Source organism: Rhinopithecus bieti, unplaced genomic scaffold (assembly GCF_001698545.2).
Source record: "Rhinopithecus bieti isolate Rb0 unplaced genomic scaffold, ASM169854v2 scaffold_32083, whole genome shotgun sequence".
NCBI lineage: Eukaryota > Metazoa > Chordata > Mammalia > Primates > Cercopithecidae > Rhinopithecus > Rhinopithecus bieti.
In genome coordinates, this window is record NW_016814096.1 from 346,936 (window position 1) to 369,850 (window position 22,915).

General features: G+C 36.8%; 1 protein-coding gene across 1 annotated transcript in view; it reads right to left on the bottom strand.

Moving 5' to 3' along the window:
- CCDC73 (coiled-coil domain containing 73) overlaps window positions 1-22,915 on the bottom strand; it is a 155,283-nt gene that overhangs the window by 3,941 nt on the left and 128,427 nt on the right. The window contains 6 exon segments of the mRNA XM_017849710.1: window positions 4,638-4,771; window positions 6,962-7,020; window positions 7,022-7,950; window positions 7,952-8,484; window positions 9,476-9,662; window positions 18,706-18,726. Of these exon segments, the coding sequence (XP_017705199.1) occupies window positions 4,638-4,771; window positions 6,962-7,020; window positions 7,022-7,950; window positions 7,952-8,484; window positions 9,476-9,662; window positions 18,706-18,726 (1,863 nt within the window).

Below are 22,915 nucleotides of genomic sequence, written 5' to 3' on the forward strand. Positions count from 1 at the left end.
TTTCTCTTTCAGCCTGACTTGGAAGATCTAATTTTGGCCTAAAATTTCCCCTAGCTTGGTACTAGTCCTTTTATTTCTGCCTGGGATTATATTTTAAAATTTAACTTAAATGAATCTAATTCATTGGATATAAAAAAAAAAAAAGTAAGTGGCTTGCTTTGCTTACTCTGGTCTTCCATCCTCATTCCTGGATATAATCAAGATTGCAGTAGGCTAACAACCTAATGCCAAAACAATGAAAACATACTATCTTTTCAAGTTACTTTGAACCCATAGAGAGAAAGTAGATTGGTACTTAATACCTTCCCTGAATTTAACAGAATTGATGTGGACTGTACATAAAATATGTTGAAAAGTAAAAAACTATTTTTTGGCTATAAGTCTTCATAAAATTCATTTATAACAGAGGTTGGTAAACTTTTTCCAAACAGGGCCAGAGTGAATATTTTCAGCTTTGAGGGCCAAATGGCCTCTTAAAACTGCTCAATTCTCAGTGCTGTGCCAAAATAGTCTTTACAGTATGCAAAGGAATGGGTGTGGCTGTGGTCTATTAAATTTGTAAGGAGATCTACTTTTGGATTTGCCCCACATTACATGATAATTTGCAGTCAAGCTTTAAGCTGGGGCAATGAAGCTTACCATAGTACTTGCACATAGTAATAAGCACTTAGAAAATGTCTATTCAGCCAGTGAATTGAGTTTATTTTATATGCACCAATCTTTGAGAAGAAACATTTTTTCTATGTGAAAGTTAAAGTATAATATAGCATTTGACTAAGAGCCATGATACCTAGCCTAGGTCCACCACATGTTGTGACTTAATGACCCTGGAAAGTTATTTCACATTTATGTCACTGTTTAATCTGTAAAAAATTTACCTTGCTGATGAAAAAGTTACAAATTCTATAAAATAATTTTTTTTTTTTTTTTTTGAGACAGAGTCTTGCTCTGTCACCCAGGCTGGAGTGCAGTGGCACGATCTTGGCTCACTGCAATTGCAACTTCAGCCTCCCAAGTAGCTGGGACTACATGCACATCCCACTATGCCCAGACAGTTTTTGTATTTTTAGTAGAGACCTGGTTTCACCATATTGGCCACGCTGGTCTCAAACTCCTGACCTTGTGATCTGCCTGCCTTGGCCAAAGTGCTGGGATTACAGGTGTGAGCCACTGTGCCCAACCAAAAATAAATTTGCCTGCCTCGGGCTCCCAAAGTGCTGGGATTACAGGTGTGAGTCACCACGCCAAAAATAAATCCTTAAAAGCAACATTAGTTGCAGATAGAGCATTATGAATTAGACAAAAAGAACTCCCCTATTAGATTAATTATAAAAATGGGCTTTCAAGTGAGATGTGAAATTTCCGCTGTTTGAAAGTAGAACAGCTATCTTATAAGGGTTAAGGATTCACCCTAATTAGAAACGGATGTTTAGTTTTGATGCCCTCAAGCTTCATGTTTGTTTTGATTCTATGACTTACCCAATTGGGCAAGGTTACAACTTAGATTTTCCAATGCCAGAGTTACTGCCCTTTAGTCAACACATTTTAATGATACACACTTATACATACCAAGTGGAAACTATACTGTTGCTTATGAGTTCAGTTAGGAAAATGTGACAAGGGTATATTAGTTCGTTCTCATGCTGCTAATAAAGACATACCAGAGACTGGAAAAAAAAATAGGTTTACCAGACTTAACAGTTCCACATGACTGGGGAGGCCTCATACTCATGGTGGAAGGCGAAAGGCAATTCTTACATGGCGGCAGCAAAAGAGAGCTTGTGCAGGGAAACTCCCACTTTTAAAGCCATCAGATCTCATGAGACTTATTCACTATCACGAGAACAGCACAGGAAAGACCGGCCCCCATGATTCAGTTATCTCCCACCTGGTTCCTCCCACAACATGTAGGAATTGTGAGACCAAATGTAATTCAAGATGAGATTTGGGTGGGGACATAGCCAAACCATATCATTCTGCCAATGTCCCCTCCCAAATCTCATGTCTTTACATTTCAAAACCAATAATGCCTTCCCAACACTCCCAAAGTTTTATTTCAGCATTAACTCAAAAGTTCAAAGTCTCGTCTCAGACAAGGCAAGCCCCTTCCATCTATAAGCCAGTAAAATCAAAAGCAAGTCAGTTACTTCCTAGATAAAAAGAGGGGGTACAGGCATTGGGTAAATACAGCCGTTCCAAATAGGGTGGCCAAAACAAGGATCTACAGGCCCTATGAAAGTCCAAAATCCAGCATGGCAGCCAGGTCATGCTAATGCAAGAGGTAGGTTCTCATGGTCTTGGGCATCTCCACGCCCGTGTGGTTTTGCAGGGTACAGCCTCCCTTCCAGCTGCTTTCACGGGCTGACATTGAGTGTCTGTGGCTTTTCCAGGTGCACAATGCAAGCTGTTGGTGGATCTACCATTCCAGGGTCTGGAGGATGGTGGCCCTCTTCTCACAGCTCCACTAGCCAGCACTCCAGCAGGGACTCTTTATGGGGGCTCTGACTCCAGATTTCTCTTCCACATTGCCCTAGCAGAGGTTCTCCATGAGAGCCCCGGCCCTGCAGCAAACTTCTGCCTGGACATCCAGGCGTTTTCATACATCCTTTGAAATCTAGGAAGAGATTCCCAAACCTCAATTCTTGACTTGTGCACTCACAGGTTCAACACCACATGGAAGCTGCCAAGGCTTGGGGCTTGTACCCTCTGAAGCAATGGCCTGAGCTATGCATTGGCTCCTTTTAGTCATGGGTGGAGTGGCTGGGATTCAGGGCACCAAACATGGTGGGATTTGGCTGGGATGACAAAGCCAAACAGCACAGGGACCCTGAGTGCAGCCCACAAAACCAGTTTTTCCTCATGGGCCTCTGGGCTTGTGATGGGAGGGGCTGCCGTGAAGACCTCTGACTTGCCCTGGAGACATTTTGCCCATTGTCTTGGAGATTAACATTCAGCTCCTTGTTACTTATGCAAATTTCACAGCCAGCTTGAATTTCTCCTCAGAAAATGGGATTTTCTTTTCTATCATATTGTTCAGGCTGCAAATTTTCCAAACTTTTATGCTGTTCCCCTTATAAAATTGAATGCCTTTAACAGCGCCCAAGTCACCTCTTGAATTCTTTGCTGCTTAGAAATTTCTTCTGCCAGATACCCTGAATTGTCTCTCTCAAGTTCAAAGTTCCACAAATCTCTAGGACGGGGGCAAAATGCTAGCAATTTCTTTACCAAAACATGATCAGTAACCTTTGCTCCAGTTTCCAACAAATTCCTCATTTCTATCTGGGATCACCTCAGACTGGATTTCATTGTCCATATCAACATTTTGGTCAAAGCCATTCAACAAGTCTCTAGGGAGTTCCAAACTTTCCCACATTTTCCTGTCTTCTGAGCCCTCCAAACTGTTCCAACCTCGGCCTGTTGCCCAGTTTCAGAGTTGCTTCCACATTTTCGGGTATCTTTTCAGCAACACTCCACTGCTGGTACCAATTTACTGTATTAGTTTGTTTTCACCCTGCTGATAAAGACATACCCGACACTGGGAAGAAAAATAGGTTTAATGGATTTACAGTTAAATCTGGGGAGGCCTCATAATCATGGCGGAAGGCAAAAGGCAATTCTTACATGGCGGCAGCAAGAGAGAAGAGAGCTTGTGCAGGGAAACTCCCATTTTTAAAACCATCAGCTCTTGTGGGATTTATTCACTATCATGAGAACAGCACAGGAAAGACCTGCCCCCATGATTCAGTTACCTCTCACTGGGTCCCTCCCATGACACATGGGAATTGTGGGATTGACAATTCAAGGTGAGATTAGGGTGGGGACAAAGCCAAACCATATCAAGGATAGTTCCTGATTTTTGTCTCAACTCTCCCAGAAGAGTTATACTGTCTCACTTGAGGTTTCTCCTATTTATAAAGGAAAATAAAATACATTGTTAATAGCTGTTATTTGTTCAGGATGTGTTAGTACTATAATATTCGTTTTGTATGTACTAAAGAGAAAGTTGTTTAATAGTTTGAACACTACAACCTTTTTCTTGCTAAAGTTCTACACACTATGATATAAAACTTACACATTTAACCAGATAACCTTCCTGCTATAGTTAGTTGATTTCCTTATGACAAATAGACTCTTGGAAGCCATATAATTTCTACAAATACTTTAATACATATATCCATACAGTATCACGTGGGTACTTGATCCTTTCACATGTGTTCTAATTGAAATAGTTTTAAATTCTTTCCATCTCAGTTTCCAAAAATAATGTAAATTAACTTAAGCATTATTAAAAACAATTGGACTTGATTAGCTTTTAGACATCTTTTATTAACATAAAATTTTAAATGCTCAAATACCACTATTTCCAAATTTAGATGAGTAAAAAATAGAAGTACATATCTGATGCCTCACACTCTCCTTCCCAAAACAGGCTGGATTGTATCTATTTGATTTATACACTGTGACTTTTTCCTGCTGTTTTCTATCAACCTTAATTGTGAAAAATGGTGCCATGTTGCCCTCTTGATATTATTTTGGAGATCAGTTAGGTCTTAAAGCATCCAGATGCATACGGTTCTACACATATCTGTAGAATTAGCTCACTAAGGTCTGCTCGGCAATATTTTTAATTGACTTACATGTTCTGTGGGAAAAGAAGAATCATAAAAAGTCTTTGCAATTGCATTCTTCTCTTCACTGGGTTCTCCCGTGGGATCTGGATGGATACTCCAGTTATTCAAAGTGTCAGCAACTCTGTTAATGCTGGTAGTATCTGATTGACAAAGAGGAAATGGCAGCAACTGAATTTTTCTCTAGGTACTCATTTTAGTGACTGAACTTATTTCTGATCTTATGCTTTTGTATTTAAAAAGCAACAAATTTCTATTTTAATGTTGACTATTTTGCAGTTTTCCTAGACTTTGCTCTTATATTAGGCATTTCATTTCTGAAAACAAACAAGATTTTATTATTGCTACTTTCTAAAACCTGATTACTAGAATTCCACATCAAAAGCAGTGAAAGAAATGGTATAAATACCTTCTAAAACAAAATAACTCCTAAAATGTTATCATTATTCCCCTGGTTACTGTATTTCCCACACATGTAACATTTATATGGTGAACATTTTACCAACTGAGATTAATGGAAAAAGTCAGAACCAACTACATGCCAGATTTATAAACTATTTAAAGAAATAGGCCACAGTGAGAAGTCCAACAAAGGGTTGTTTAGAAGGGGTCACACTGGGCTTTAATAAATTGATAGAAATTAGTTAGAGAAATATGTAAATTATAAAGGTTAAAAGATACTGATGGCATATTTAAGAGTATTTTACAAGTTGAATTTCTACAGAATTTTAGGTATCGCCCTTTATATCTTATATATCACTGAAATTTAATTTACAAGAAAGGACTTCAGAAAAAAATGGCAGATTTTTAGACCAGCACCTAAAGCAGTACCTAACCAAAAGTTAACGTAATTTTAAGTAATATATTTTGTGGCACTGAAAAATTGCAGTTTGGGAAATGAGGTTATAGTGTTTTGGTTATTTGATTTTTGCCTACATTATTTCCCATTGGTATTAGTAAACAAGATATATTTTGTTTTAATCACCAAATATTCTCTTTACATTTTCTCAATTTCCTTTTAAAAGAAGCCTGTTAAATCTGAGGGCCGTACAAAAGCTTTCCTTGGAATCTGCATCTTTTTAAGGTGTCTAAGTGCACAATGTTAAACCCACAAAGTTCCCTTAAAATCTAAGAATGCCTTTAACAACCTCAGCAACTTTTGACTATGAGATTGCTATTAAAAGAAAACATGCTGTCCTGAAAATAAAAACAATAAAAAACCATTTTCCTCATGATCATACTTCTTAAACTACTGCTTTTTATTTTCAATTTACATTTATACAGCACCAATTCATAATAATGTAGTATGTGTTTGTTTTTAAATTCTTTTGTGAAAAATTTCCAGGCCGGGTGTGGTGGCTCCCAGCAATTTGGGAGGCTGAGGCAGGAGGATCACTTGAGCCTGGAAGTTCAACACCAGCCTCGGCAACAAAGTGAGACCTGTCTCTACAAAAAATTTTAAAAATTAGCTGGGTGCAGTGACGTGTCTGTACTCCCAGCTGCTCAGGAGGCTGAGGCGGGAGGATTCCTTCAGCCTGGGAGGTTAAAGTTGCAGTGAGCTGTGATCACACCACTGAACTCCAGGCTGGGTGACAGAGCAAGACTCTATCTCAAAAATCAATCAATAAATAAAAAACAAAACAAAACAAAAACGTAGACAGCCATGTATTTCAATGTATTCCATCAATATTAAGTCATGTATTTCATCCATTTACTTCTCCCCCTATTTTTTTCTGGAGTATTTTAAAATAAAACTTGGACATTATGTCATTTCGTATGGCAGTTTTTAAGAACAGAACAATCCCTCTATTCTCTTTAACATCTGAATGCATTAATATATGTTAAGGAATTCAATTTAAAGTGTTTTCAACTGACAAATACTGGTCATAGGAAATATATTAATGTTATGCCTCATTATTACTTATAAAACAGAAGGAAGAGGTGGATTTCTGGTGTGGGTGAAGGGACAGATAAAAATAGAAACGGAAAGGTAGAGAAAATTGGGCAAAGAAAGACAACACAGGAGAGAAACTAAAATGTTCTGAGGGAAGGAATTTTTTCAGGATGAATGATGAGCATATAGAAAGAAGAGCAATAAATATGCATACTTGGCAGAAGCCTTAACTACTTCACTGCATTTGCTCTAAAAGTTAAAAAACAAAAGAATATTAGGTAGTTGTTCCTAATTTAAAATAATGACCCACATCTGTTGTTTTTGCTATTCCTTAATTAAGACAAACTTTTAAAACAAAATTTACAAAATATGACTGTACACATTTATCAAGAATAAGTAGAAAATATTTTAAAATTAAAATATTACTTTTTTTTCTTACCTGGTCCAATATTCTTTCCAATATCATCCACACCAATATTTTGCAAAGAGCCATTGGAATGATCTTTTGTTTTCTGATGGATCTAGTGGTCTCTCCTTCAGCAACAAAGAAATGCTAGGGGTTGAACTGCTCGCTGTTTGACTTTCAATGTGATTTACTTTTGACCAAGGACCGGGGTCTGAAAAATTCATGTATACTGGAGTTTTCTCAGTTTTTTTATCTGAAGTTGAAAGATCAAAGGTTGACCTTCCGCTTCTGTTTACTAAATCTCCAGATGGCTCCATGTGAAATGAATGTGATTCCTCCAGCTGTCCTTTACTGAACATTTTTCCTGAAACGATGTCATTTAATGACTCTGTTTTCTCTGTATTATTTAACAATATGTGCTGTCTTTCATTAATGCTCACAACAAGGAAGAGGTCATTTTTTGTGGCTTCAGTTACCTGATTCTCATCAATCTGATTCTTTTTATTGGAAAACTGTATTTCTGTGCAAGTTTTCATGTGAACAGCAGTTTTCACATCTTTGGCTTGTAAAGAATGACTATTCTCATTGTTAAGATGAAGATGGGAAATGTTCACATTATTGTTTTCTAAGTATCCCAAACAGTTATTAAATGGACTGTTTTGCATATCTCTCATATTTTTCCACATAGTTTTTCTCCCAGGGCTTGAGTTGGGTTTCACCAACATAGGCATACTATTAACATTTTTATCTGAGTACTTAAGAAGTACTTTTGAATTATCACTAAAAGCAGCAGATGAAACGTGGTAGTCGATTACTGTATCACAGGTAACAGTTAGTTCAGGTTTCTCTGAAGTATCATTACAGACTTGCAGAAAATCTGAAGTTTGTTTAGAAAGTAATATGCTGCACTCACTTTTTTTAGTTAACAGTTGTATTTGTTTTGTTTTACATTGTTTATCATCTAACATAACATTACTTGAATTCTGTAAACTATATTTCTGACATGGAACAAGATTTTTTTTTTATATCTAGAGATAAATCCAAATCTGCTTTGGTTTGGTCACTATTTGTAATTTCCTTCTCTAGAGCATGTTCTCGAGTCCCTGGACGCGATCTGAATTGTTTGAATGGCTCATTTTCAGAAACATCTTTATTATTATTATTATTATATGTATTGTGTGCTGTCTCATTTAAAATACTGTTAAATGGTGTTTTGTTATTTTCAACCTCTGGTTGTACATCTGTATGGTGAACATCTAATCCTCCGGTTCTTTCTAGGTGTATTTTTTCTGTTTCTGTCGCTGTATCTAACACAACAAAAGGATTATTTGGTGATTTAAATTCTGTACATCCATTGTCTTTTTCCAAGCATATCTTGTCTTTTACTTCTGTAGTAACTGATTTTTTATTGTCCGTAACATTCGAGGTTTGTACTTGACTAATTACTTCTTTAGCTAAGGAGAGGGTTTTGCTTAAGGAGATTTCACTTTGATTTTCATCCTGAGAAACAACAGTAACAATTTCATTCTTGAAGCTTTTTTCAAAAAGCTGTAAATCTGTCATGATGGGAACACAGTAAAATTTTATATTATACACTAAAGCCTGATTTCATAAAATATATTTATCACCTATTTTTATAAAAACAAATTTAACCTTAAATATTTTATGGGTCAATAATTATACAAACTTAATGACATCAACATTACCTAAATACTGGGTTCCCTTTGTTATAACAAGTATATCTTTAGCATGCTAAATATTTGGCTGTACCCATATTAAACTTTAATTTCATAATAGCAAAGTATTTTTGGTTTTGTAAAGGGAAAGTGAGTTGAGGTATTACAAAATGGTTTATTTTTCTCGTCTGTTTGCTTCATTTAGGACATACAGTACAATCCCACATAAATACATAGCTGATAAAAATGAATTTATCCTAACAGGTTACGCTCTGATTTCCATTACTACCTAGGTCCAGCTGTATCTAGAAATTGCTAGCTAGCTTCTTCAAGACTGACAATCATCACTTTTATTCATTACCCAGTGAATATTTTAACTTCTTGAATAGTTTTGGACAAGTATATAGAATTATCTACTTAAGACATAAATTTTATTCATCTATATTCTAACAAAGATTTCAACTTTTTAGTATAGTTAATCTAGAATATAAATTTCAGGTTTTTGAAAGATTTTTTTAAAGTCCAATCATTCTCTCTACAACATCTCCACCAAGTGGTTGTTCAGCCTAGGTTTGAACACCTCCATTCAGTATCATCTTTAAACAATACTTTTTCAAGATGGAAGGATTAATAAATTATTCCAATGGTTACAGAAAGGTTATCTGAATTCAGAAAAATGCCCTAGGTCTGGTCATCAGGTTACTGGTGACTCCAAGAACATTCTCAGCAAAACAGTGAAGGCAGAAACCAGAACGCAAAAAGACTAGGAATAAGTCATGAAGAGGGGAGACAGAAATGTAATTTCCTCAAAAATACTTACTGTAAACATCAACATACAAATTAGAAAATACCAATATAATTTTAAGGTTACCTTCTATAATGATTTCCTCTATAAATGAGCCTTCTTTCTTTTCTTTTTCTCTGTATTCAGTATCTGAACAAAAATTCTCCATATTTTCTTCCCTTATTTCTTGCTCAGTATTATATTTCTGTATAATGGTGTTTTCTGATTTTTCAGTTGACATTTCACTGTTTTCATTATTTACTTCTGGAGCATTCTAGTGTAAAATGGAAGAGATTCTTTTAAAAACATTGTTTACAAGTATAAAACATTTGAGCAAATGTGATAAATGTGGAATCTGTGTTTCAGTTCAATCATTCAGCAATTTCTATTTGAAAGTCAAATGATTTTTTAGTAAGTTTAATATACCATACTCTATAACGACATCACTTTACATTCCTTTTATGTAGTCTATCATATTTAAGCAAAATGGAGACATTTATACATTTTCAAACATGCATACCACATTATTATATAATACCACATATTACATGTAATAGAAGAACCACCCTATTATTAAAAACAAGATAGACATGGCAGGTAAATTGTTTTGAGCAGGAGTCTATTTTTTAAAGAGATAAGTTCTTGCTATGTTGCCCAGGCTAGAGTGCAGTGGCTATTCGCAGGTGTGATCACAGTGCACAACAAGCTTCAAAATTCTGGCCTCACACTATACTCCTGCTTCAGCCTCCTAAGTAACTGGGATTACAGGTACTCACCACCATGCCAGGTTTAAAACAGCGAATCAGTCCAACATGCTTTTTTTTCCCCTATATATTGAGCACATGTTACATGTGAAGCACTGTACTAGGCTTTCGGATACAATGATGAACAAAATACAGACTTTGTCCTCAAAAAACTTACAGTCTGGTATGAAAATAAGAAAATAAGTAACAGGCAACTTTAATAGGATGTGGTAAGTGCTCTGATAGGGATAAATACAGGTTACCACGGGCACATACAGGAATAGTCCTGTCCCTGTTTTGGAGAGTCAAGGAAGGTTTCTTGGAGAAGGTGTTAGCTAAACATACCTGAAGTATGATATCGAGTCACAGATGGGGATAAGGAGGCACTCCAGAAAGAATAAATTGCATATAGCAATGCTTAAGAGCAAGAAACATTAAGAGTATATTTATGGAACTATGATTTCATTTGGCTAGAGCTTACATGCAGGAAGAAGAATGAAGAGAAATGATGCTTGAGGTAAGCTGGGCCTGGGTCATTAAGGGCCTAACACAGCATGTTAAGGAGTTTCAACTCTACCAGGAAGACACTAAGAAGTCACTGAAGGGTTTTAAACAAGGAGTGAATAACATGATCTGACTTTCCAGACCATTTTGGCTGTAGTACAAAAAAATGGACCAATGTTTTCGAAACGTCATTGATGGAAACCAGTAATGAGAAATATTTTATAACTCAATAGGCACATCAAACAGTACTACTGTTATACACACTAATGTTTCCTATGCTATTTCATTTTAAAAAGAATTCTGGTCACAAACCACCAAACTAATTTCCATGAACCACTGATAGGTTGAACCTAGAAGTCTGAAAAACACTAAAGGGAGAGAACACATGGGGCAGAGTGGTGCATCAGGAGAGTGCTGCAGCAGTCCAGGTGACATCAGTAAAAACAAAGCTGTGAACCCATTGGTAATTTATGGAACTAAAGTTAATAGGATTTGGTCAATGATTGCATGTGAAGGCTGAGGGAGAAGGTGAGTCAAGATTGACTCCCGTAGCTCAGATTAGGTAAGTAGATGACTGGTGGATGTCATTCCTTGAGCGAGAAAACAGGAGTAGTAGTAGATTTGGAGGAAAATATCATGAGTTCAGTTTGAACCTGCTGAGTTTGAAGTGTTAGTAATACATTAAGGTGGTGATATCTAATGAACCTGTATTTATTTATTACTTTTGCCTTTTAAATAATTCCAACTTTTAGATTTAAGAGTATACATGTGCAGGTTGGCTACATGGCTATATTGCATGATGCTGAGGTTTGGGGTATGACTGATCCCATCACTCAGGTAGTGGGCATAGTACTCAATAGTTTTTCAACCATTGTCTCCTTCCCTCCCTACCTCTTCTAGTAGTTCCCAGGATATATTGTTGCTATCTTTATGTTCATGAGTACCCAATGTTTAGTTCCAACCTGTAAGAAAATTGGTATTTGGTTTTCTGTTCCTCCGTTAATTTGCTTAAGATAATGGCCGCCAGCTTCATCCATGTTGCTGCAAAAGACATAATTGCATTCTTTTTTATGGCTGTGTAGTATTCCATGGTGTATATGTACCACATTTTCTTTATCCAATCCACTATTGATGGGCACCTGGGTTGATTCCATGTCTTTGCTATTGTGAACAGTGCTGCATTGAACATAAAAGTACATGTGTCTTTTTGGTAGAGCGATTTATTTTCTTTTGGCTATATACACAGTAATAGTTTTGCTGGGTCAAATGGTAGTTCTGTTTGAAGTTCTTTGAGCAATCTTTCCACAATGGCTGAACTAATTTACATTCCCACCAACAGTGTATAAGCTTTCCCTCTTCTCTGCAGCCTCGTTGGCATCCGTTGTTTTTGACCTTATTTTTATTTATTATTATTTTTTGAGATGAAGTCTCACTTTGTCACCCAGGCTGGAGTGCAGTGGTGCGATCTCAGCTCACTGCAACCTCTGCCTCCTGGGTTCAAGCGATTCTCCTGCCTCAGCCTCCCGAGTAGTTGGGACTACAGGAACGTGCTGCTGCGCCCAGCTAATTTTTTACTTTTAGTAGAGATAGGGTTTCACCACATTGGCCAGCTTGGTCTTGAACTCCTGATCTCAGGTGATCCACTCGTCTTGGCCTCTCAATGTGCTGGGATTCCAGGCATGAGCCATCGCGTCCAGCCTCTTCTTTTTTTAATAGTCATTCCAACTGGTGTGAGATGTTATCTCTTTGTGGTGTTGATTTGCATTTCTCTGATGATTAGTGATGTTGAGCATTTTTTCATGTTTGTTGGCAGCTTGTATGTCTTTTTTTGAGAAGTGTCTGTTCATGTCTTTTGCCCACTTTTTAAACAGGTTATTTGTTTCTTGCTTGTTCAATTGTTTAAGTTCCTTATAGATTCTGGATATTAGACCTTTGTCAGATACCTGGTTTGCATGGGTTGTCTATTTACTCTGTTGATAGTTTTTTTTTACTGCTTACAGAGAGTGTATTTTGAGAGGAAAAGAACCTAAAGGATAAAATGCTGATGAAAATCTCCAAGGGAGAGGCAAAGAAAGAGAAAATTGTAAAAGAGATTGAGAAAAACAGTATGTTTTTTACCAGAAACTTTGGATTGGATTAATATGAGTTCAAATTTTGGTTTCAATATTTATTAGCTGTGAAATCCTAGAAGGAAACTTGTGGTAGTTTGTATTAATAGTAGCTATTGCTCTATAACAAATTATCCTAAAATGCACTGGTTTACAACAGCAAACATCCCACAGTTTCAATGGGTCAGGAATTCAGGAGTAGTTGGCTTGATGGTTCTGACTCGGCATCTCTCTTGAGATTCCAATCAAGCTATCATCTACAGCTCCATCATGTGAAGCCTTAACTGGTGCTGGAAGAGTCTCACTCATATAGCTGGCAGTTGGTGCCAGCTGTTGGCTGGGGTGCCTAAATTCTCTTCCAGGTGGTCTTTATCGTCCAGGACTTCTCTTCACAGGACAGCTTAGACTTCTTTTCATGATGGTTGGGAGGGTGGGAGAAAGAAAAACACACATGCACCCAAGACAGAAACCATAGTTTTCTTATAATGTAATCTCAGAAGTGACATTGTATTACTTCTACTATATTCCATTCATTAAAACCAAGTCATTAATCCAGCTCACACTCAAGTGGAGGGGATTACAAAAGAGCAATGAGTAACAGGAGGTGGGAATCACTACAGGCCATTTTAGAGGCTGACTACAACAATATTTACACTCTGTGAGGCTGTTTTCTCATCTATAACAAAAACGCTGTAAAGACAAAAATCAATGTGCAAAGAACACAAGCATTCCTATATGCCAACAATAGACAAGCAGAGAGCCAAATCATGAATTAACTCCCATTCACAATTGCTACAAAGATAATAAAATACCTAGAAATACAGCTAACAAGAGATGTGAAGGACCTCTTCAAGAACTACAAACCACTGCTCAAGGAAATAAGAGAGGACACAAACAAATTGGAAAACATTCCATCCTCATGAATAGGAAGAATCAATATCGTGAAAATGGCCATACTGCCCAAAGTAACTTATAGATTCAATGCTATTCCCATCAAACTACCACTGACTTTTCACAGAATTAGAAAAACTACTTTAAAATTCATATGGAACCAAAAAAGAGCCAGTATAGCCAAGACAATCCTAAGCAAAAAGAACAAAGCTGGAGGCATCACGCTACCTGACTTCAAACTATACTACAAAGCTACAGTAACCAAAACAGCTTGGTATTGGTACCAAAACAGACATAAAGACCAATGGAACAGAATAGAGACCCCAGAAATAAGACCACACATCTACAACCATCTGATCTTCAACAAACCTGACAAAAATGAGCAATGGGGCAAAGATTCCCTATTTAACAAATGATGCTGGGAAAACTGGCTAGCCATATGCAGAAAACTGAAACTGGACCCCTTCCTTACACCTTATATAAAAATTAATTCAAGATAGATTAAAGACTTAAGTGAAAACCCAAAACCATAAAACCCTAGAAGAAAACCTACCCAATACCATTCAGGACACAGGCATGGGCAAGGACTTTATGATGAAATCACCAAAAGCAATTGCAACAAAAGCCATGGGATCTAATTAAACTAAAGAGCTTCTGCACAGCACTAACATCGGATCGAACAGGCAACCTACAGAATGGGAGAAAATTTTTGCAATCTATCCATCTGACAGAGGACTAATATCCAGAATTTGCAGTGAACTTAAACAAATTTACAAGAAAAAAACAACTCCATCAAAAAGTGGGCAAAGGATATGAACAGACACTTCTCAAAATAAGACATTTACATGGCCAATAAACATATGAAAAAAAGTTCAACATCACTGATCATTAGAGAAATGCAAATCAAAACCACAATGAGAATACCATCTCACACCAATCAGAATGGTGATTATTAAGAAGTCAAGAAACAACAGATGCTGGCGAGGCTGTGGAGAAACAGAAATGCTTTTCCACGGTTGGTGGGAACGTAAATTAGTTAAACCATTGTGGGAGAGAGTGTGATGATTCCTCAAGGATCTAGAACAAGAAATACCATTTGACTCAGCAATTCCATTACTGGGTATATACCCAAAGGAATATAAATTATTCTATTATAAAGATACATGCACACGTATGTTTACTGCAGCACTATTCACAATAGCAAAGACGTGGAACCAACCCAAATGTCCATCAATGATAGACTGGATAAAGAAACTGTGTTAGATATACACCATGTAATACAATGCAGCCATAAAAAGGAATGAGATCATTTCCTTTACAAGGACATAGATGAAACTGGAAGCCATCATCCTCAGCAAACTAACATAGGAACAGAAAACCAAACACTGCATGTTCTTACTCATAAGTGGGAGTTGAGCCATGAGAACACATGGACACAGGAAGGGGAGTAACACACACTGGGGCCTGTCTGGGTAGGGGGCAGCAAGGGGAGGGAGAGCATCAGGACTAATAGCTAATGCATGCGGGGCTTAAAATCTAGGTGACGGGTTGATAGATACAGCAGACCACCATGGCACATGTATAACTATGTAACAAGCCTGCACATTCTCCACATGTATCCCGGAACTTAAAGTAAAATAAAATTAAAAAAAAAAAAGAAAGAAAGAACCTCCAGGGCATAGCCCACTTGGGCGGGGCGGGAGGGATGCTATAAAGATTAAATTATGTATATAATACACATAGTGGATAGTTGCCCAATTAATGCTGTAACTATTATTATAATAGTATTCTTACCACCATAAAAACGTGGCCTAAGAGGTAAAGAAAAAAAAAATCAGAAGAAAGAAATAGAAGAAAAGGAAAAGAGAATTCAAGAAAGAAATAGTATCAAATACTTTGAAGGGACTGAAAAATGTAATATCCAAAGGGACTGGATGCAATATCCATTTTATTTTATTTTATTTTTTAATTTATTTTTATTTTTTGAGACGGAGTTTCGCTCTTTCACCCAGGCTGGAGTGCAGTGGTGTGATAGCTCATTGTAACCTCTGCCTTCCAGTTTCAAGTGATTCTCCTGCCTCAGCCTCCCGAGTAGCAGGGATTACAGGCGCACCACCACATCTGACTGATTTTTGTATTTTTAGTAGAGACAGGGTTTCACCATGTTGGCCAGGCTGTTCTTGAATTCCTGACCTTGTGATCCACCCGCCTCTGGCTCCCAAAGTGCTGGGATTACAGGCGTGAGCCACCGCGCCCGGCCATAATATCCATTTTATGGAGCAAAAGGGCAAAGCCAGACTGCCCTATGTTTTGGTTTGTTTGTTTTTGTGACAGGGTCTCCCTCAGTCCTCCAGGCTGGAGCGCATTGGTGTGATCATGGCTCACGGTAGTCTCAGCTTCCCAGGTTCAAGTGCTCCTCCTACCTCAGTCTCCCAAGTAGCTGGGACCACCAGTGTGTACTGCCATGCCCAGCTAATTTTATTTAAAAAATTATAGATTCAATGCTATTCCCATCAAAGTACCACTGACTTTTCACGGCATAGTGAGACAAAGGTCTCACTATGTTCCCCAGGCTGGTCTTGAACTCCTGCACTCAAGCAATTCACCTGCCTTGGCCCCCAAAAGTGCTGGGATTACTTACACGCATGAGCCACCATGCCCAGCCCAGACTGCCCTATGTTGAAGGATAAATGGGAAGAAAGCAAGAAGTATGAGTTTAAACCAATCTTTCAAGAAACTTTGCTCTACAAAGAAGACACTTAGGGTATTTAGAAATGGGTGTGAGATCAAAAGTATTTCTATTATTTGTTTACTTTTTAAAATGGGAGGGACTTAAGCATGTTTAATTGCAAATGGGAATATATAAATGAACACAAAAGGAATATAACTGATAAACACATAAAATATGTTTAATAAAACAAAAATGTAAATTAAAACTGATGAAGTATTAAGAAGGTTGGAGAAGACAGGTACTCATATACATGGTTGGTAGGACTATAAACTGGTACAACCTTTCCGGAAAGCAATCTGGCAATATGTGTCAAAAATTGTAAGTGAGAGGGCAGGGCACAGTGGCTCATGCCTGTGATCCCAGCACTTTGGGAGGCCGAGGCGGGCAGATCACAAGGTGAGGAGATTGAGACCATCCTGGCTAATACGGTGAAACTCCATATCTATTAAAATAAAATAAAAAAAATTAGCAGGGTGTAGTGGCATGCGCCTGTAGTCCCAGCTACCCGGGAGGCTGAGGCAGGAGAATCGCTTGAACCTGGGAGGTGGAGGTTGCAGTGAGCTGAGATGGTGCCATTACACTTCAGCCTGGGTGACAGAGCAAGACTCCATCTCCAAAAAAAAAAAAAAAAAAAAAAAATTATAAGTGAGAAAGCTCTTTGACCCAGCAATACCATTTCTTGAAGTCTATCCTAGAAATAGTCACAAACATACACAAAGACATTTGTACAAGGATGCCCAATAGGGAAGTGGATAGATTAATTACAGCATGTCCTAGTCACACAATGGAAACTGTGATGTAGATCTGTTTTTATGGACTTAGAAAGATATCCACTATTTAGTAAAACTTTTTAGCAGTTCCTCAAAAAGTTAAATATAGAATTACCATTCCTCAAGGATCTAGAACTAGAAATACCATTTGATCCAGCGATTCCACTACTAGATATATACCCAAAGGATTATAAATCATGTTACCATAAAGACACATGCACACGTATGTTTGTTGCGACACTATTCACAATAACAAAGACTTGGAACCAACCCAAATGTCCATCAATGATAGACTGGATTAAGAAAATGTGGCACATATACACCATGCAATACTATGCAGTCATAAAAAAGGATGAGTTCTTGTCCTTTGTAGGGATGGATGAAGGTGGAAACCATCATTCTGAGCAAACCATCACAAGGACAGAAAACCAAACACCCATGTTCTCATTCATAGGTGAGAATTGAACAATGAGAACCCTTGGACACAGGGCGAGGAACATCACACACCGGGGCCTGTCGTGGGGGCAGGGGGGAAGGAGAGCATTAGGAGAAATACCTTATGTAAATGATGAGTTAATGGGTGCAGCAAACCAACATGGCACATGTATACATATGTAACAAACCTGCACGTTGTGCACATGTACCCTAGAACTTAAAGTATAATAAAAATAAATAAATAAAAAGAATTATCACAGGACCCAGCAATTCTACTACTAGGTATATACCCCAAAGAACTGAAAATATGGACTCCAATAGATGCTAATGTTCATAACAGCATTATTCACACTAGTCAAAGGGTGGAAACAATCCATGTATCCATCAACAGATGCATGGATAAACAAAAGGTGATATATCCATACAATGGAATATTATTCCACATAAAAAGGAATTAAGTTCTGATACATCCTACAAACAGATGAACCTTGAAAACATCGTGCTAATAAGCCAAACAAAAAGGACAAATACTGTATGATTCCACTTACATAAAATATAGAGAATAGGCAAATTCATAGAGTCTGAAAGTAGACTAGAAGTTACTAACAGCTGAGGAGAGGGGGTAATGGGGATTTACATTTAATAGTTACCAAGTTCTTGTTTGAAGTGATGAAAAACTTTTGAAAGTAGATAGTAATGATAATTGTATAACACTGAAAATGTAATTAATGCCACTGAATTGTAATTTTAAGTATAACCACTTGAAAATGGTTAAAATGGCAAATTTGTAAATGAAAAAGGCTACAAAACATCACAGTAAGTATATTAATTTTTTAAGTGCACATACATGAGTATCTAGGTATACTTGTCTCCAGATGAACACATGTACAGAAAAACATCTGGAAGTTTGTATACCAAAATCTTAGCAATCACTTCTAGGTGGTGAGACTGCATGATCTTCACTTTCTTCTTTTAAAGTTTCTATACTGTCTACATTTCCTAAAATGAAAATATATGACTTATGAAATGATTAACAAGCTACTTTTAATTTGAAAGTGAATGGATGCTGAAAGATTTATTTATGAATGCAAGTCCATATTTATTGCTATAAGGAATCAGAGGGTGTATGAATCACTTGCCATTTATCATTCTCAAGCTATATTGTATTAATGAATATTAAAATGATAATATATATCTCCTGGCTGGACTACTGCCATGTTCTCCAAGCTGGTCTATGTGTCTTTAGTTTTGTCCCACTCTAGTCTATCACATCATCAATAAAATGATCTTTCTGAAAGGTAAATCTGATCATTTTACTCCCTTGCTTTGAAGCCCAAAGTTCAAAGAGTCAAGAATAAACTTCTATGAATGGACTATGTGCCCTCTTTAGTCTGTTTTCTGCCTATCTCTTTCAACCATTTCTGCTACTTATTGCATTGCCAGCATCCTATATTTGCAACTATTCCAAACTACTTCTAGTTTCTATATTGAATAATGATATTACACATTTCTGTTTGCCTATGTTATTCCACATACTTGAAATGCTATCTCTGTCTGGAAATTTCTTATTTTTGTCAACTCAGCTAAAAATTCTCCTACAGTGTGAGGTCTGCCTTGAGCAGCCCCTCCTCATCTAAATAGAGTTAATCTCTCCTTCCTTTGTGCCACTACTCTTACTCTGAATATGCTGCTTTAAGCACTTTTCACACTACACTGCAATTGCTCTTTAACCCGTTTCTTCTACTAATTGGAAATTCCTTGAAACGTCATGTGTTTTTTACTGTATTCCTATAGTTTTCCACTGTATGTGACACAGACAATAGTCAATAAATATTTATTGAATATGTACACAGATAAAATGAAGTAAATGAATGTTAGCAAGCACATGTATTAAGAATATCTACTTTATTAAAGACATGTATATTATAAAATAAAATATCTGCTTTAAGGACTAATTACAGAGCTCTTTAAAAATAGTATACTTCCCTAGAATGTATATTATATGATTTTTAAAATTTAGATTTCCAGCCATACCAGAGTACTTGACTTGCCTTCCCACTGTAAATAACTAGAAAACTAGATATAGTGTATGAAACAACAGTTTTCAGACAACGAACTACAAACAGAGAAAACTGTGTTCTCTGAGAGAAAGAGGAAAAAGTGAGATGAACCCTATGATTACACAGGCTTACTACCTAGACACTTTCTACACCATAGCACAAGGAAGGGGCACTCTTGCAAAGCAAGATGATCTGAGTTGAGAAGACAGACATCAGAATTTAAAGAGGCTAAACTGGCTGTCATTTGTGAGGCAATGTACTGAAGATGAAGGAGCTACCCAGAAAAAAGAGCTCTAGACATCTGCTGTTTAATCTGTTGCTGAATATTAACTGGGACATATGAGGAGTAAAAGTCCATGAAGACATACAGGGGAGCCACAAGCTGAGCAATTTCCAGAGCTCCCACAGGTCTAGGTAAACTCTGAGTTCCAACAAGCCAGACAGGAGCGAACTTACTGAATACCTGGGACATTTTGTAGAGACCCCCAGCAGATCATGCCTTTCTAGCAGGTATGAAGTAGCCGCAGAGTTAAGGGCTATTCTAGATGCTTCCATAAGTTTAAAAATAAGCCTCAAAATGATGAAGCTTATCAGCAAGTAACTTAACCTCCTGCGAAACTTTGACATTCTTGAAATAAAGATAGCAAAATCTAGCAATCAGCAATGTAAAATTCAAAATGTTCTAATACAATAAAAAATTTACTAGACAGGTAGAGAAGCAGGAAAATGTTACCTGCTTATGTCACTTTTATAACGTAATAAAACAAATACAGAAATGACAGAGCTAATAGAATTAGCAAAGGAACTTTAAAACAGCTATTACAAATGTTCAAGGATTTAAAGGACAATGATACGAACATAATGAAGAGAAAAATTTTAAATCCCAAAAGAAAAAAATGAACCAAATGGAAATTCTAGAGATGAAACTTACAGTAAATAAAATTAAAAACTCACTGAATAGGCTTAATAGCAGATTAGACATTTTAAAAAGAAGTATAAATGAACTTCAGGACATAACAACAGAAACAATCCCAACTGAAGCAGAGAGGGAAAAAAAGACTGAAAAAATATGCAACAGAGCCTCAGTAACCTGTGGGACAGTATTAAGCAGTCTAACATGTGTAACTGAAGTCCCAGAAAGCAGACCAAGGGGACAGAAAAATAATAATTGAAGAAATGATCAAAACTTTTCCAAATTTAATGAAAACTATATATAGCAAAGAAATTTAATAAATTCCAAGCAAGATATGCACCAAGAAAACCATACCAAGGTATATCATAATCAAACTACTTGAAAACAGACATGAAGGAAAAATCTTAAAAGCAACCAGAGATATAAAGACACTTATAGAGATGGGTTAGAAATATCAGAATTGTCACAGACCTCTTGCCAGAAGCAATGCAAGCAAAAAAAACATTGGAATGGCATCTTAAAATTAATGAAAGAAAAATTATCCATCTAGAATTTTATATCCAGTGAAAATATTCTTTAAAATTAAGGAGAAATAAACCACCTTTTCAGACAAAAGCTGAGAGAATTCCTTCCAGCAGATATGCACACACACACACACACAAACGTTAAAAGGTAGTTCTTCAGGTTGAGGAAATATACCAGGTGGACACATGGATCTAAACAAAGGAATAAAGAGTGACAGAAGTGGTAAAAGTGGTGGTGAATATAAAAGATACTTTATCTCATTTTTAATTTTCTTTATCAGGTAATTCTTTGAAATAAATAATATATGGTGGGTTTTATAACATATAGAAGTAAAATATATGATAACAACACAAAGGACAGGAAGGAGAAAATGATAATGTAGTATTGTAAGTTTCTTAACTTATCATAAACCTTGGTATAATATTATTGGAAAGTATACATGATAAACTCTAGAACAAGGGTTGGCAAACTACAGTCAAAGGGCCAAATGCGGCCTGCTGCCTGTTTTTTTTTTGGGGGGTCGGGGGTGGTGGGGAGGGAGATGGAGTCTCGCTCTGTTGCCCAGGCTGGAGTGCAGTGGTGGATCTTAGCTCACTGCAACCTCCACCTCCTGGGTTCAAGTGATTCTCCTGCCCCAGCCTCCCAAGTAGCTGAGATCACAGGCGCAAGTCACCACACCTGGCTAATTTTCGTATTTTGGTAGAGATGGGGTTTCACCATGTTGGGCAGGCTAGTCTCGAACTCCTCACCTCAAGTGATCCACTTGGCTCAACCTCCCAAAATGCTGAGATTATAGGCATGAGCCACCACACCCAGTTCTTTCTGTAAATATAATTTTATTGGTACATAATCATGCCCACTTCTGAATGTACTTAATGCCACTGAACTATACACATAAAAATGGTTAAAATAGTAAACAATGTGTACATTTTACTACAATAACAAAATACAATCAATAGTTCTCAAAAAAAGAGAACATTAAATATTTCCTCATGTTAAAATTCAACATAAGAAAAGGAAATATGACTACTCCCATAAAAAAGTAACAAGATGAAAAAAGATATATAATGCAAATGTTAATCAAAAGATGAAATAGCTATATTGTTATCAGACAAAACACACCTTAAGACAAGCAATATTACTAGGACAAATATGGATATTTCATAATGATAAAAAGGTCAGTCAGGAAATCAGAACAATAATAAATGTGTCATAACAATCACAAATCATATACCTAATAACAGGACTTATAAACACATGAAGCAAAAACTGAACTGAAAAGAGAAAGATAAGTTCACAGTTATGATTAAAGATTTCAACATTCTTCTTCCACTAATTGATAGAACAATTACACACACACACACACACACACACACACAATCTGTAAGGATAGAGACTTGGACAATACCAACCAACTTGACCTAATTGACATTTATAAAACATCCCACCAACCAACAGCAGAACACACATTCTCTTCAACAGCACATGAAATATTTACCAAGGTAGACAATACACTTGGCCAAAAAATAGGTCTCAGTTCATTTAAAAGGATTAAAGTCTTACCTAGAATGTTCCCTGACCAAAACCAAATTAAATTTGAAATCATTAATAGGAAGATATTTGGAATTTTCTCCAATGTTTGGAAATTAAACAACATATTTCCAATGGGTGATACTCATACACATGGGTCAGAGGAAGCACCACAAGAAAAATCCTAAAATATTTTGAGCCTGGGCAACATGGTGAAACCTCATCAAGAAAGAAAGAAAGGAAGGAAAGGAAGGGAAGGAAGGGAAGGAAGGGAAGGGAAGGGAAGGGAAGGAAGGAAGGAAGGAAGGAAGGAAGGA